Source organism: Mycotypha africana (genome assembly GCF_025528875.1).
Source record: "Mycotypha africana strain NRRL 2978 chromosome Unknown BDF20scaffold_6, whole genome shotgun sequence".
In the NCBI taxonomy this organism is placed as follows: Eukaryota; Fungi; Mucoromycota; class Mucoromycetes; order Mucorales; family Mycotyphaceae; genus Mycotypha; species Mycotypha africana.
The window spans coordinates 976603-991950 of NW_026515730.1; the positions used below are offsets into that span (position 1 = coordinate 976603).

General features: G+C 36.7%; 7 protein-coding genes across 7 annotated transcripts; 4 read left to right on the forward strand and 3 right to left on the reverse strand.

The window, feature by feature from the left end:
• Positions 1–1327: 1327 nt before the first annotated feature.
• Positions 1328–2533, forward strand: BDF20DRAFT_820567 (kinase-like domain-containing protein; the record flags this gene model as incomplete). Its single annotated transcript, XM_053077551.1, has 5 exons — positions 1328–1513; positions 1616–1658; positions 1818–2027; positions 2132–2302; positions 2406–2533. 5 exons carry the CDS (start codon positions 1328–1330, stop codon positions 2531–2533), a joined length of 738 nt encoding a protein of 245 aa, XP_052935641.1.
• Positions 2534–3209: 676 nt separating this feature from the next.
• On the reverse strand, positions 3210–4229 carry BDF20DRAFT_988334 (uncharacterized protein; the record flags this gene model as incomplete). Its single annotated transcript, XM_053085267.1, has 3 exons — positions 3210–3331; positions 3861–4053; positions 4095–4229. 3 exons carry the CDS (start codon positions 4227–4229, stop codon positions 3210–3212), a joined length of 450 nt encoding a protein of 149 aa, XP_052935642.1.
• Positions 4230–5352: 1123 nt separating this feature from the next.
• On the forward strand, positions 5353–6294 carry BDF20DRAFT_906434 (t-SNARE; the record flags this gene model as incomplete). Its single annotated transcript, XM_053083273.1, has 1 exon — positions 5353–6294. One exon carries the CDS (start codon positions 5353–5355, stop codon positions 6292–6294), a length of 942 nt encoding a protein of 313 aa, XP_052935643.1.
• Positions 6295–8087: 1793 nt separating this feature from the next.
• On the reverse strand, positions 8088–8414 carry BDF20DRAFT_820755 (uncharacterized protein; the record flags this gene model as incomplete). The annotated part of the gene is made up of 1 exon (XM_053077558.1): positions 8088–8414. The coding sequence occupies one exon, from the start codon at positions 8412–8414 to the stop codon at positions 8088–8090; it is 327 nt and encodes a 108-aa protein (XP_052935644.1).
• A 2078-nt stretch (positions 8415–10492) lies between these two features.
• BDF20DRAFT_562575 (uncharacterized protein) lies at positions 10493–11430 on the forward strand. Its single transcript, XM_053075749.1, has 2 exons — positions 10493–11281; positions 11336–11430. Exon 1 carries the CDS (start codon positions 10643–10645, stop codon positions 11084–11086), a length of 444 nt encoding a protein of 147 aa, XP_052935645.1. The 5' UTR covers positions 10493–10642; the 3' UTR covers positions 11087–11281; positions 11336–11430.
• A 289-nt stretch (positions 11431–11719) lies between these two features.
• On the reverse strand, positions 11720–13565 carry BDF20DRAFT_820978 (uncharacterized protein; the record flags this gene model as incomplete). Its single annotated transcript, XM_053077581.1, has 4 exons — positions 11720–12740; positions 12819–13012; positions 13095–13333; positions 13406–13565. The coding sequence occupies 4 exons, from the start codon at positions 13563–13565 to the stop codon at positions 11720–11722; spliced, it is 1614 nt and encodes a 537-aa protein (XP_052935646.1).
• Positions 13566–14213: 648 nt separating this feature from the next.
• Positions 14214–15302, forward strand: BDF20DRAFT_561823 (transmembrane protein 18-domain-containing protein). Its single transcript, XM_053075748.1, has 4 exons — positions 14214–14592; positions 14667–14784; positions 14856–15004; positions 15094–15302. The coding sequence occupies exons 1-4, from the start codon at positions 14446–14448 to the stop codon at positions 15190–15192; spliced, it is 513 nt and encodes a 170-aa protein (XP_052935647.1). The 5' UTR covers positions 14214–14445; the 3' UTR covers positions 15193–15302.
• The last annotated feature ends 46 nt before the right edge of the window (positions 15303–15348 follow it).

Genomic DNA, 15348 nt, shown 5'->3' on the forward strand with positions numbered 1-15348 from the left:
GCCAATCAAGCCGTAGTGGGTTCAAATGTATTTACAAGCCTGTAGATCCCGGCCAACATAAAGTTGGGTCCCTACTACAAGCTCGTACCTGAGATCAAGCTTATTGCATAAAGAGAGACAGGATCTAAAGACGAGTTTAAAAAAAAAAACTCAACCTATTCATGCTACTACTACTACTAATACTACTACGAATGACTACTACTGCTACTATAAAAATCAGGTCTACCCTCTGTTAGAATGTACATGGAAACCATTTCTATTATATTGTCTTAACGCTTTTTTTTTCAATTTTTATCTTTATTTTATCAAACATAAACTTGAGGTCGTACAAAAGAAACGGGTTTTCCTGATTTAGGCTTGAATGCTGATAAGGATATTGCACGACTATACTATAGTTTTTGGATAAGAATTAATACTCAGTTTTCTACTACGTCTTTTTGCATGTGAAAAAGGGTTGCTAAGAAGAAGAAGGCTGGGCAAAAAAAGAATTCCCAAGAGGGAGCGCAGCCTATCTACTTTTGGAAATTTGTAACACTTTCAGTTTCTGATATGAGTGGCGTAGGTAAAATAAGTAGATAGAAGCCTTCATGGTTCCTTGCTTTAATCTCGATAACAATTTGCTTGTAATAATTCTGTCTTAATTGCTATTGACATGACTTTAAAATGGAGTAGAAACAGCACCTTACCTGCCTTAATTCCCAGATTCGACTTGTATGAACGCTGTCGAAAATCATATGATAAGAAATTCGATACTGCATGTTATTATAGTTAAGATGAGGCTTGAAAAAAGTCTGTGCCTTGACTGTGCATGCGTACAAAATAATCTAAACCACACAATGGAGTAAGGCGGCGGCGAAGCACGTTTTTTCATAATCGAGAAATAGGAGAATTGCATGCATATTATCAAAGAAGCATCAAATCAAATTCGTCGGGTTCGACCTTGATTTGGAAATGGAAAGATTACTTGCCCGCGTGGCAAAATAAAAAAAAAATAGAGAGCGCGAGGTGAGGGAGATACGGCAAAGAAATAGGAGCATATCTAATCTTATAGCCTCTATTATTCTTATTCTATTTTTTGAATGACAAGTTGATATATTTGCTCCTTTATTCTTCCAAGATTTCAGAAGTATACCAACTCTATCCAAAACCTGCCCAAAAAAAAAAAACTAAAATTTGAAAAGTGTATATATATATAGACCCTTCTACTTCTTTTAACATCTCTTTTTTTTTTTTTTACTTTGCCACCCTTTTCTCAATGTCTACGTTTTCTTTCACCCATCTTTCTGCTCTATCTGATTTGCATATTAATTCAGCTATATTTTCTGATATGACACGTTGGCTCAACTCACCCTTAAAGAGACGATACAGCCAAATTTGGAAAGGATCATCCAGCAAGTCGCAACAGAAGACACATAAATTCATAAGAGGTCGTTATAAGTTTTTACATCAGCTTGGTCAAGGAACATCGGGCACAGTTTATCTTGCCATCGACATTGATACAAATAAGCAATATGTAAGTTTAAAGGACTATTAAGACAACAAATATAAAATACTTATTATCAAGCAACAGATGTAATCTTAAACCTAACCATATCTATGCATACATTATATTTAGGCCATAAAAGAGATAAATAAGTCTTGGCTCGCCAAGCAACATCGTTCAAAGTTACTCCATCGATGCGGTCCTCCATCCAGAAAGAGTAATCCGACGTCAAATGATAAAGTAGCATTTTTAGATGTGGCGCAAACGAAGAAGCGTAGATTAAACAATGCTATCGTGCCACAACAGCATTCAACCGCCCCATGTACAGAAATAGTAACTTTGAAAGAATTACCTCATCATACCAACATTATACGCTTCATCGACACTTTTGAGGATCCCCAGTATCCAGATGCTCTATACATAGTAATGGAAGTTGCTGAAAAGGGTATCGTCATGGATGTATCCTCTTACGAAAAGTGCAAACCTTACTCAGAATCAATGTGCAAAACAATATTCAAACAGTTAGTTGAAGCCGTTGAACATCGTAAGTGTCTATTACTATTACTACTACTGCCACTGTATTTCCTGCTATCAATTGACATGATCCTAAATGCTGCGTTTCTTCTTTCGTTTTTTCTTAAAAAATAGTTCATAAGAATAATATTGTCCATAGAGATATCAAGCCACAAAATTTAGTCCAAACGAAAGATAACATCATCAAATTGATCGATTTTGGAAGTGCTATGGATGTAAACAAGTGTCACAACTATCAAATTGGAAAATCACCAGCATTTATGGCGCCTGAACTTTTGAACAAAGGTACATAGCAAAAAAATGGATGCAAATCATCAACAAGGGAAAAACACAGAGTCATTGAACAGAAATGGTTGCTTTTTCCAATGAATAGCTTATAGAACCAAAGAATATTCTTCTTTCTCCAGTGATATTTGGGCAATGGGAGTAACGCTCTTCTGTTTGATAAATGGTCATTTGCCTTTTCAACAGTTAAGCCTTCCGGACTTATACCAAGACATTCTAATTGAAAAGTAAAGTAATTGTGTCATTCATTTCAGAGCCTTTCATTCCTCACAGTCCAACTCATCACGATCCTTTAGTGTTAGACATGATAATACTAAGGCTAGCATGGAACTTTGCGATTTAATCAACCAAATACTTGAAAAAGACCCACGAAAGCGACTTACATTAAACGAAATAAAGGTAGGATTTACAGAATGATCAAGCCGATTGCCAATTAGATACTTATCATGCTTTTTACAGATGCACCCTTGGTTACAGACCAAATAGAAGCATCAAAGCTCAGATTCTCTGTGCTAATATACATACCATTCCTATTCGGTTGTAATAGCGAACAAGTACACCAACCTTATAACCATATTCGTTGCATTTATGGAGCAACGTTCTCACCCTTATAATATATGCTGCTGCTACTGCCATTATATCCACTTTGTATATGAGCACCTTACTTTCCTCAAATTTTATGATAGCAGATTACGCGCACTATACCTGCATTAATACCATGTATTTCCTTATATTTCTCCTTTATGTACTATTATGTTTGTTTTAATATAGGAAGGCTTTCGACCCTTCTGTTTTACATTTGAACCTGCTATATACGTTATGCTAGCCCATCTTTTGTCTTTTACAGTTTATTTTGTTATACCTTACCGTACTCAATATTTATAGTAAACTGTATGTTGCTTAATGATTATTGTTTTGTATTTTTGGTTTCTTCGAAAACATCAGCGTCCCAGGACAAGAACGGCTCACCGAACTTCTTCAATCCGTGAATATCTACTAATGAATCCGCTTTCTGATGATCTTGTTTGTCTAATTTGGTTTTTTTTTTTCTAAATTAGAGCGGGTACACGAAGAATTTACTGACTTTAGTAGCGCACAATAGCTACGCATGAGGCCCTTAGAAATGAGTGCTTGAGCGGTAGTTACAATTTTCGCAATATTTTCGTTTTTCAAGATAAAAGAGTTATTACTCTCAAAATTAAACACGGCGAAGTCGTGTTTCAATGGCACTAGGCGTCACCCGAAGCGCAAGCGCTAACTATCCCGAAGAATAGGCAGATACTAGGTAGATATAGAGAATAAGAGATCACGGAACGCTTAGCTAATATTCGCATTTGGAAATATGTTTGGTTTTTTTTGCTGAACTTTATCCACCATGTCGTGCTTTTGGTAGAGTCTCGATAAGTCTCATTCTGAATATATGGCTGATAGTAATTCTCTTACTACCTTTTACTTTCGAGTCAAGGAAGCTCCCCTCTCTCACCTTCCCGCGCTTTCTACTCTCCCTCTAATATCTTATCCCAGTTTTCGTATTCTGATGCATGTTGCTTTCACTAACAGTTGTATAACGTAACAGATGTCTCCTCGGGAGACTCGAAAGACTCCCTTACAATTACTCCACCAATTGCCCTCGACATCCATTGGATACACTCACAATAGAAGACGCCCTCAAATGTCTCAACATGTACCATCCTTTCCAATTGCCATCCACAGTGTCTGATACAATCCTGAATTTCATCAAGATCGCTAACCTAAGCATCAGCACCACAATAGGACCTAGACAATACAATACCTTGTTATTTAGTAGTTTATCTTTATAGGGAAAAGAATAATCACCGCCACAAACGCACTTGGACAACAACTTCTGGACTGGTTTACGCACCCTCAATAACTTGGTAAATGATCCCCTCATAATTAATCCATTCATGGTAGCTTTTTCTTTTTTCCTTTATCCACATCAAAATTTCTTATATGCCTTCTACATATACAGAACTTCCTTGGGCAATTATCTGCGTGCCTGATGAGCTTGAAAATCAAAATTGGAAAAACTCCACTTTAACAAATAAGGTTATGTGACAGTCTTGAGCGTGTCCTTGCACCATGCCTCCTTTGTATGATTTCGGAAAGATGTTCTTCTTCTGTGACAGCTTTTTTGGTTCAAGCATACAAAGGTTACATATCTACAACGTTTGATCTTATCTTTACACTGTAAAGACTTTACTCAGCCTTCATTTTGACAAATATCATGCGCATACTTGATGGTTTGTCTCCTTTTTCCTTCCCTTATATGTCAGAAACGCTATTTGTATTCTGAAAACATCCGCCTCTCCTACCTACAGAGACAACCCTTAAATTTCGATAGGTAAAGGATATTAGTAGATGTCTCAATTCAAAGTCAAGTTTGCTGCTCGTCGTTTTCAGTATCCATTAACAATGAAATCGAGGCCATAAGGGTTTTTTGTCAGGGAATTCAGTCACGATCTGTTTTTATATGGTATTCGTGGTTTCAAATTGGAGATGGGTTCCTTTGTGTTTTTTGTAACTTGGTTTGTGTGCTTCTTTTGTTTTTTGATATTCTTCCATACTTGTCTTCACGCTTGGAATGCTTTGGCCGCACTTCTCATTCTCATCACTCTATTGTCTACTAATTACAACCACTTTATCTCTTTCAAATGCTTGAGGCGGATATCATTCGTTCCTTCAAGATTCCATAGTACTGCGTTTGCAGGAAGTCGCACTGAGCGATTGCCTCGATTCATTTAAAGTAGTACATCCAAACAGTCTGATTGGGCAAGCAAAGTTCATTCGAACTCCAAAATGGGCTCAGCCTCCCGTTCAATAAAAAAAGGTTTCCTTTTTTAAGCTTTTGATTTTTTTTTTAGGCTTAATTTATATATAAAAAAAAAAGAGCTTCATTAGATCAAGGAAGTAAATCCCGACTATATTTCATTTTTTTTTCTTTCCTTTCTCCACCCTTTTCTCCCTCTCTTCTTCACTTATCCACTCAGATAGTAACCTATCGCTCTTGCTTCCCATAAATTATTACAAGTATGAGCGTTAATAGATTAGCGGAACTCCATAAAGACTCTCGTACAGGTCCAGGAGGAAACCAAAATCAGGCACCAGGTGCTCACAACAACGGTTATGAAATGCATCCACTATTGTCCTCGAAAGGTGATATTACATCTGTACAGGGATTTCTTGACGAAGTGTCGCTTGTAAAAGAAAGTATTGGTCAAATTAACTACAATGTCAGTCGTATCCAGTCCTATCAATCTACTATGCTTCAAACAGCAGACGCTGGAGAACTAGCAAGGAATCGGCAAGCTGTAGACGAGCTAACCAACGAAACTCAAAAAATCATGGCACATGTAAAGCAAAAGTTGAAGGAAATTGAGCCTACACCACGCCATACAGATTTGGCTATGAGAAAAAACACCTTCAGTGCTGTCATGCGCTCATTCATGGACGCCATTGAAAACCATCGTCGAGTGGCGTTGGAATTTCAAAAGGCTGAAGCGCACCAATTAGAAAGACAAATAAAGATTGCTAATCCCCATGCGACACAACAAGAAGTCGAACAAGCCGTTGCGGATGCAGAACAGGGAAGAGGAGGTGCAGTTTTTGCACAACAATTGATGCAGTCTGTGAGTGGTGAGTATAGACGTCAAAATGCTCAGAATACATTAGATGCCGTTCAAGAACGTCATGAAGATATTCGCCGCTTGGCTAGAAGTGTGCAAGAATTATCATTATTGTTTCAGGAAATGCAAGAGATGTTGGAGGCACAATCAAAAGTGTTGGATACAATCGAACAAAGTGCATTTGAGACGACGGGTCAATTAGAAACAGGTGTTCAGTACGTCGAGAAGGCCAAAATATCTGCTCGCGCCACACGAAGAAAGAAGTGGATTTGCTTCGGTATCTTCTTAGTTATTATTATCATCATTGTTATTATTTTAGCTATCGAAATTCCAAAGAACAGGAATTAATACCACATAAACAACCTAGTAACATCGCTTTTTGCTTAATAATTTATTATTGTATACCTCTCTTTGTTCCCGGTCACTTGAAAGTAAAGAGAAAAAAAACTCGACGAGTTTTCTCTGAACCAAACTGTTTAACAGAATAATAAAAGCAAGAACAGGACTTGGGTCGCTTCTGATTAATGAGACATTCATGTAGAATGGTTCTACATTGTTTACAAGTGATGGCTGGCGCTTATTGATACAATGATAAAGCACTCAACCTTCTTACAAACCAATTTTGGATGTCTGAGAATTGTTTTTAAAACTTTTGTAGTGCTCGAAAGTTAAGACCCCCCACCCCCATTTGTTTATCTTTTGATATAGTTCGTCTAACAGGAAAGAAGAGAAGGACTTCCCTATGATAAAATAATTTTCCCGCGAAATGAAATTAAGCGGTTCTGTTTTTAAAAGCTGAGAGATATACTCAACTGCAATCAAACAATGGTACAGATAAAGTAGGAGAAGCGAACATTTGAAAGCAAAGACTAACTTGGGTAGTAAAGGAGAAAGTAACTGTATCAAGCAAGCTTGGTGCAAAACGATTTGTAGCCAATTTACACGAAACAGTACATGTCACTGGCGTTTATCCGATAATAATAGTATAGCCATAAAAGCATTATGAAGAAAATAAGAAAAAAGCTGGAAGAGTAGTAAGTGCGGTTGTAATTGTTTAATAAGCAATCTGAAAGAATATTTATGCCACCTAATAGTGTAATTGAAGAAATGACAGACATATTGAAATGTAAGCACTATCGGTCTATGTCGAAAAACGATAAAGGCACATAGTGTTATTGTGCATTTGCTGCTTATCCATACTATTTCAATTCGTTCAGTAGTTGCAAAAAGCGACACATATGAACAGAATAGAGTACAGATGAGTGGATGCCGTTATATGCTAGCCTCTTCTGCAAATCTGAAAGATATTCATAATCCTGTTTATATTCGAAACAAGTAACCACGAGCCTAATAAAGAAAGTCGTTTTAGCGTGAAGTTTCGTAAAGTTTCCTATCATGTACTACATTTAATGAAAGACAGTTACAGCTGGTGATCTTTACCACATCCTCGAACAACCTATATATGAAAGTAATGATATGAGAATCAGACTACTGCAAACAAGTTTAAGATCTGAAGTGCCTACAAAATGAAAATAAAGCTTTGCTTTATCAGGTCAGATCACTTGAATTAGAATCGAAAACAGAATTTAGAGGATATGGGGCATCCGTTATGTATATCGCGCTTTTAATTGACGGAAAGAGACGATATGGTTCCTTGAGTTTTCATCTTTTAAACGTAGATTAGTTCCGTTCAATAACTTAATTGCGCATGTGTGATAGAATATTGAAGTAATCTATCCATATATGCAATCGTGTTTTCCTGAACCACACTGTCTGTTGGTCTTTAAAAGATAGCACGTCGTCCATATTTAGAAATATCTTTCTCCAATATGAAGTATTTTTGCCAAGTATGTTTGTACTACAGCAAAACCATTACTACACCAACACAAGAACAAGTTCGAGGTTCCTTCGGGTAACGTAACAAAAAGAAACAATAGAGAAAAAAAAAAGGTCAGATTTTGCTAAGCTTTTCTTTATCTTTATTTACAAGTGCTAAAAGTAGAGCTTGAGGAACAATGAAAAAATAAGTGTAAAATAAATATGTTGTATGATATTACAGAATGCAGATGAAAGGGAATGTGAAGGGGTATTTGTTATCAGGGTTATGTAAATATGGGCTAGTTGTTAAATGTTTATACACGTTAATCAGAATGAGTACCTATACATCCTTTTTCCATACGCAAATGACGATTCAAGGCATCCATTCGAGCAAACGTCTTATGGCAATAATGACAAGCATAAGGTCGAACACCCCAATGTAACTTTTCGTGACGGTTGCGGTCATGTTGACGAGCAAATTTTCTACCGCAGTTAGAGCAAGCATACGGACGTTCAGTTGTATGGGTGCGCATATGAGAAGTGAGATTATATGGTCGCGTAAAGGCTTTACCACAAGTTTCGTGCTGACAGACGAATAAAGCACCGTTCAAAGGTTTTCTTGATGATGATGAAGAAGAACGGATTTTCATTTTTGGCGTTGCTGAGGTTTTCTGCTTTAAAGCTTTGGTGGCGGTATCCATCGAAACTTGTTCTTTATCAATTGATGATGAGGTAGATGATGAGGTAGATGATGAGGATGATAAAGACATCATATGTGCGGCAGCAGCAGCAGCAGCAGCAGCAACTATATTTTTATTCGCTATCGTGTTCTTCTTCTTATTTTTCACACCTTTTCCACGACCACGACGTTTAGTTATCTTCGCTTCAGGTTCCTTGATGTTTACCTTATCTGATGCAGCAACTGGTATGGTTTGCGATGATAATAAACCGGAAGTATTATTAATATCGTTTGTAGGTTTAGTGGTATTAGCAGTTATGGATTCTGGAAAGGAAGAGGAACCATGAGGAAAGGTCCAATATGACCAACAGTTTTCAACTACCATGGCTGTACCTTGATGTGGTACTTCCGAAAGCGATGATGTTGGCTTATCTTGTTGCTGTACAGCTTCCTCAAGCTTCAATGACGGCAAACTGGGAGAAGAGGAAGAGCAAGGCTCAGGAAGGGGTTCTACCAGTTTGGCTTCATGCTCAGCAATAAATCGGTCAATGTAATCAATGGTGGGAAATAGATGAAGCTCATCATACTCGTCGTTTTGAGCCATAAGGGGGGTTGAAAGAGTGGAAGAGCCAGAGGACAATACTGCATTATTATTGTTGTGGTAATGAGCAGATGATGGTGGTGAAGCAGGTACATCACAATACATGTCAAAATAACTTATAGGCGAGGTACCAATAATATTCTGCTTTTGCATCATGAGATGTGAAGACGTGTATATCGACTCGCATACACTATTGTTATACGCGCTGAACTGGCTCACAGAAGGAGGCATGATGGGAACAAGAGGATCGAAAGACATAACTGGCTGATTTTGGTGTGGAAGATAAGCATTAACAGGTATTGAGGCTCCAATCAGATTACTATTATAGCAGTCCGGCGCGAGAGGCATTAGGAACTTGTCTGTAGGATACAGAGATGGGTCCCAAGTGTTTGTAAATATTTGACTGCTCAGATTGTTGTCATTCATAGCAATAATGCTTGAATTACAAAAATTAGACTCCAATATAGCGGAAGAAGGCGTCGAAAATACTTCCTGATAGTTAGAGTCAGTATTCATACTTAAGAGATTTATAGCAGTAAGTTAGATTTATTCAAATAAGATTAGGTCGATAGAAAAAATTAGAAAATAAAGAACCGTTGCCCTTTTTATGTCAATTATTTATAGGCTTTTTTGTTTTCTTTCGTTATATCACTTTCGGTGCTCTTGTACAACAGTTTCGATCCGTTCTTTTTCTTTTAAAATAGACTTATTGTACACCATGAACTCTTTTACAAACTTTGTTGTGATTCATATGACTACAAACTGCAAACTTAGTACTTCCTTTTGAATTGTGGGTCCAATAATTTCAAAAGAAAGACTGCCAAGATTGAGAATGTAACCTATGATGATAGTTGACCAGAAGACGAAGAGTAAATAAGAACCAAGATTGAATCTGTTATAATCGTGAACACCTAGCTATGTGGGTTTAGCAAAATGTATATCAGAGACAGTCTGCATCAGATAACCTGTGATTACCTTCACGTAAACAGAAAGAAATTTTAGTTACAAAAAAATCTATTATTAGAAAATCTCTATTTATACATCCTTAGATATGTGAGCATAGCATCAGCTGCTGCTTATGCACCTGCAGGTTTGTAAAAATAGTTATTAGGTGGTAAAGAACGTAGAAACGAAAGGCTGAACATTCTAAGTAGGTATTTAAAAAGCCCATCAAGGTGAGTTTATTATAATACACGAAGTTTGTAGTTGAGCCTTGTTTATTGATTGCCCTATATTATTCTAGACATATTTTCTTTGAGCAGGATCGATTCCAGGAAAACAATTTGACGCCATTTTGACATTAGAGCATTAGCAGTGATAAGTGCGTAATAATTTATTCAGGCATTAAGCGGAGCTGCGCAATAACACAAGAGACCCTCAGTTGTCTTTTATCGTCCCTAGAGGATTAGATGACAATCCTATCACGTCTTTGCTGAAATTGTCTATGAGGGATTTTTTTGAGAGTTATGACCTTCCGCTCAATTGACAAACTTCAGTTTGGTTTTGTCAGTCAGAAGTAGGACAGATTAACCATTTTAAGTGAAACGTCCTTGACAGTTTCTATTGTTTTGGCTGTTTGCAATATCACGATTTCATTCATGAATCGAACGACTTTTTCTTTGGCATCTCTGCAGTTAACAAATATCAATACAAATCAGATGCTGTTAATCTCTCTGTTGTTAGTGAATTCGCATTGGTTTGCTTTGTTATGGTCGCACTTATGTTTAATCGCTTCTGTACTCTCTTTAAGATCAAAAACATTATCACGCTTGTTTCAAGTTGTTTTTCTTTCATTTTTTATTCTTACAGTTTTTAAGATAACGATGACTATTCAGGTACACAAAGTTACAAAGATCCGGATGTACAAAGAAAAAAGGCGCGAAACTGGTTGTAGATACAAACCTTGTCTGTCAATTAAAGTCGCCATTAGTACTTCAAAGTTACTCCAACATGAAACACCTTTTCTCGGCTTCTTGTTCTTGCCGTATAGCCAATCAAGTTGCATAAATTACACACACGTACGCACAAACTGCCGACTTTAAATATAACGTGAAAGTTTATTTATAGTTATTTTGTAGAAATATGTAAAAGGTGTATGCGAGATACGAAAAGCCACTGTTTACAAATAACCTTAAGCCTATTCTTTCATAGAACTATAATCTTCTTGTTGTAAACAGTAAATTATTCACTAAGGAAAAGCGCCGATCTTTTACGAAGGTGCATTTACTCTATCGTTCGTAGGTTCAGTAGAACACTGGATTAAGAAAAGCACGAGTAGTGATCAACAAAAGATTCTAGTGTTAACATTTGTCTACCTTAGCAAGTACAACTCTCTATGTGACATAGTCAACAATACCATAGCATATGTTAAATAATAGCAATCGACACTTGTGAACGTGTTCATCCGCATTTATTATCCATTAAAATGTAGACTTAAGGTAAAACGAACCTTGCCAGTATTTTTAAATTGAGAAAATCGAGAGCTTGTTGATTCTTCGTACAAATGGGAAGCATGCGAGAAAAAAATATGACTGAACGTTTACTGATGGAATGATAAAGTGTAGTTAAAGTTATATATAACGAATAGATGAGAAATTGTTATTGTTGTGTGATAATGGTATGCTCAAAAGAAAAGACTTATTTCTTTTTTGGAATCAAAAGGTATGAATAGCACTTTAACCGAAATGCATTTTGAACTGAGCTCCTCCAGGGAAACCATTTCCAGCACCTCCGAAAGGACCACCGCCACTGCTGAAAGGGAATCCACCAAATGGGAATCCACCACCTTGAGCGAAATGGAAGGGGAAACCATTAGGACCAGCCCCACCATGTTCACCACCACCTTGCCCGTGCTCAGGATCAAAGGGATCAAATCCATTATCATATTGTTGTCGTTTATCCTCGTCACTCAATACTTCATAGGCCTGATTGATCTCAGCCATCTTACTTTCGACTTCTTCTTTAGACAGATCACCATTATACTTATCGGGATGCCATTCATGAGCCTTCTTACGATATGCCTTCTTTATTTCACGACTGTCTGCATCGTGAGATACACCCAAGATCTTATAGTAATCTCTCTTCTTCGACAGTTTCAGTTTTTGTTGGGCTTTTTGTAACAATTGACGCACGCGGTTATCTCGTCCCTCTGATATCTCATAAGCCTTTTCGAGATCACGCACAGCTGCTTCGAAATCCTTTTTGTTCAAATAAACCTCACCACGGTAAGTATACGCATCCAAATCATCAGCAATTTCTAATACTTTAGAACACCAAGTTTCAATCTTTTCCTCGTTTTTGTTTTCCTTTTTCTGAGAACCGTAGATTTTACAAGCCATCTGATAAGCATTGAAGTGTAGTTTGCGTGGCAGTTTACTAGATTTCATTTCTTTTTCAAATGCCTCGAATTCAGCGTCAACATTTTTTAAAATACCCTCACGGTTAGCTGTGCCGATTAAGTAATTAGCAGCTGTTGTGTACTTTTTCAAATTGATATCGTTTTCAATTTTTGTCAACTCTTTGTCTAATTTTTTCATCTTTCTGAATAGAGCTTTGCATTGCTTTTGTTCAGGATCATAATGTAAGCATTGTTTTATGTGCTTCAAGGCACCTTGACGCTCATTAAGTGAATAGAAGTTGATCTTCGATAACAGGATCAATATGTCTGGATCGGATGGGTTCAACTGTGCAACACGACTATTCAATCGAATAATAAAGGAAACAACAGGATTAATCTCTGCTTCCGTTTCTCCAATTAATTAAATTCGCACTTACGCAAAATCACCAGCTGCTTCATCAATTTCGCCTTTAGCCACATGGCATTCAGCTCTTATTAAACGTGCATAAATATAGGTTGGAGAAACACGAGAGACGGTAGTAGCAAGATCAATACATTGATCAAAGTTTCCTTTTTCCTTTTCCATCTCAGCTTGCTTAGCAGCTTGTTTGGCAGCTTTCATTCGACTTAACTATTAAAAAGTTGGTAATAGCCAAACGTCAGTTTAAAAAAGATAACAGAGGGCTCCACTGTACTAAATCGATATACGTTACCAAATTCTTCGACTCCTCATCCTTCTTATTCGTCTTTAAATACTTTTCTAAATCATGAATAGCTAAATCAAATTGACCATCCTTAGCATAGATGCGCGCTCGTTGCAATAAAGCTTTATCAAAATCAGGCTTCAAGTCTAGAATCTTTGTAAAATCCTCAACAGCTGCATTATTACGCCCTAAAGACAAATAGGCTGTGGCTCTCTTGAAGTATGTCAAATAATTATCGGGCTCCATACCTGTCATAAAAAATCAAAGAGCTATGAGTTGAATTGCTACGATGTTTTTTTTTGGAAAATATGTATATTTACGAATAGCAGCATCGAAACTGCTTAAAGCGTTAGTGAATTGACCGTTGGAAAGGAAATCACTGCCTTCTTGTAAATGAACTTGGACATTCTCTTCACCAAAAACGGAATATGGGAACAGAAATGGCAAAATGCATGCAATGAAATAACGATGATGCTTCATTGTTTTTTAGCGGATGCTGTATGCTGAATAAAGCAAGAAAATATTTATGAGTGTAATGACGATTAAGAGCAAAGAGAAAGAATTCGAAAGAGCAAAACAGCAAAGTTGAAAGCTCTGGAACTTTTTCAAGTTTATTTATAAAATCAAAGGCCAGCAGATCAGAAATTTAACACTTCCTACATCAAGACAATGTGGATTTTTTTGATTGGCTAGATTTCTATCGTTTTAAATGGTTTAGCCAATGCTTTCATGTTTGGATACGACGCTGATTTGATTGGGAAAGACCTGTGATTTTGCAGTAACAGTAGTTCCCGACGCCAAAGAGTGGCTCTCTTTTTCTCAAAGTCGCTTTGTTTCCTTTTACAGTTCGTTTTCACTTTTTCCAAAGATTTTTTTTCAGCCTCTTCGTAAATCATCTTTATTCCTATTCTAATGATACTACTACCGCTTATACTATTGATTGCATTGGTTTATTATACGAATAATAAAGATCCTTGTTGTCGCACTTAACTCCATACAGCCATTCAGAGTAACGATGTCTTATGTCTTTCAATTTTGGAGTTGACGCAACTGCTTGAATGGAAGCAAACTGTAAACACTACATGACTATAATATGCTAGAACGATCTCCTTGTTGAATTCGCCGAATGCGCTTCTTGATCCTTCTCATATCAGTTGCTCAGCAATTCTCAACTGTCTGAAAAATGAAAATGAAAATCCGCCCTCTGTAAACTTTTATTACCCGCTCTTTGGCGGTGGGGAACGACTGCAATGTCTGATATTTATTTATAAAGGAATTGAAGTGTGGAGCAAATAGGAAGTGCCATTAGTGCGAACAGAAAAAAGAACAGAAAAAAGGAAAGAAAAAACACGTCGAATAAATGACTCTGCCTTCAACAACACCTCAATCGAGTCAACTGCAAACCAATGAGTTTATGGACAGTTTGTTACGATCTCTAACATCGAATTTAAAAGATGCTGACCTGCTGGGCTCATTTTCAGAACAAGTTATTTCATTCTTTAAAGCAGTAAGCTACATTTTCATACTGCATAGTAAAAAAAGCTGTACCAATTTACGGTGATATCAATTTTCTTTGAAAAGGTCAATTGGAATCAGTCATGGATTATTGCTATTCTCGCGTTTCATGTATTATGCTTTATAATGGCTGTCTATTTAAGAAACCGCCATACGGCAATTTCTGTCTACTTTTTTATCTTATGTAAGGAACATTTTTTGTTAGGAGTTACGGTAGATTGATATTGATTCAACTTATTGTCTGTGTAATCTAAGTGGCATTTGCACTCATGTCACAGCCTTTGAATGATATTGGAATAAGGCATTGGAAAATATTTTCAGATCAAAAATACTTTGATAAAACTGGACTGTTTATTGTATTTATCTATTCCTTTCCTGTCATTATAAATGCATTAGTCGCACTGGTAAAGGATAGCATTTTGATTGATCATTAACTGCTTGTTATACATCGTTGATTGATACTCATTTCTCTTTCATACACCGAATATTACAGGCATTCATATTGAAGGCGTCCGCTACAATCCTTGTCCAAACAAAGATCATGCAATTGAAACAGAAGAACAATAGCAAAACGAAAAGAAAAATGAACTAATTAAATAGTAATAGCATTTGTGTAGCCACAAACATATTAATTTGTTTGACAGGAACCGTTCAAATAAAATGAATCTTGCGAAATGAGGAACTCGTAGCTATTCCTTTTCTTATTTCTTCTTATCCTACTGATTCCTTCTCTGAATACACATTTTAC

Bases quoted from the DNA above. Each gene is read 5' to 3' on its own strand.
- BDF20DRAFT_562575 (XM_053075749.1), top strand. From the start codon at position 10,643: ATGAATCGAACGACTTTTTCTTTGGCATCTCTGCAGTTAACAAATATC.
- BDF20DRAFT_561823 (XM_053075748.1), top strand. From the start codon at position 14,446: ATGACTCTGCCTTCAACAACACCTCAATCGAGTCAACTGCAAACCAAT. The intron at 14,593-14,666 runs GTAAGCTACATT...TTCTTTGAAAAG, and splicing joins TTATTTCATTCTTTAAAGCA to GTCAATTGGAATCAGTCATG. The intron at 14,785-14,855 runs GTAAGGAACATT...GTGTAATCTAAG, and splicing joins TGTCTACTTTTTTATCTTAT to TGGCATTTGCACTCATGTCA.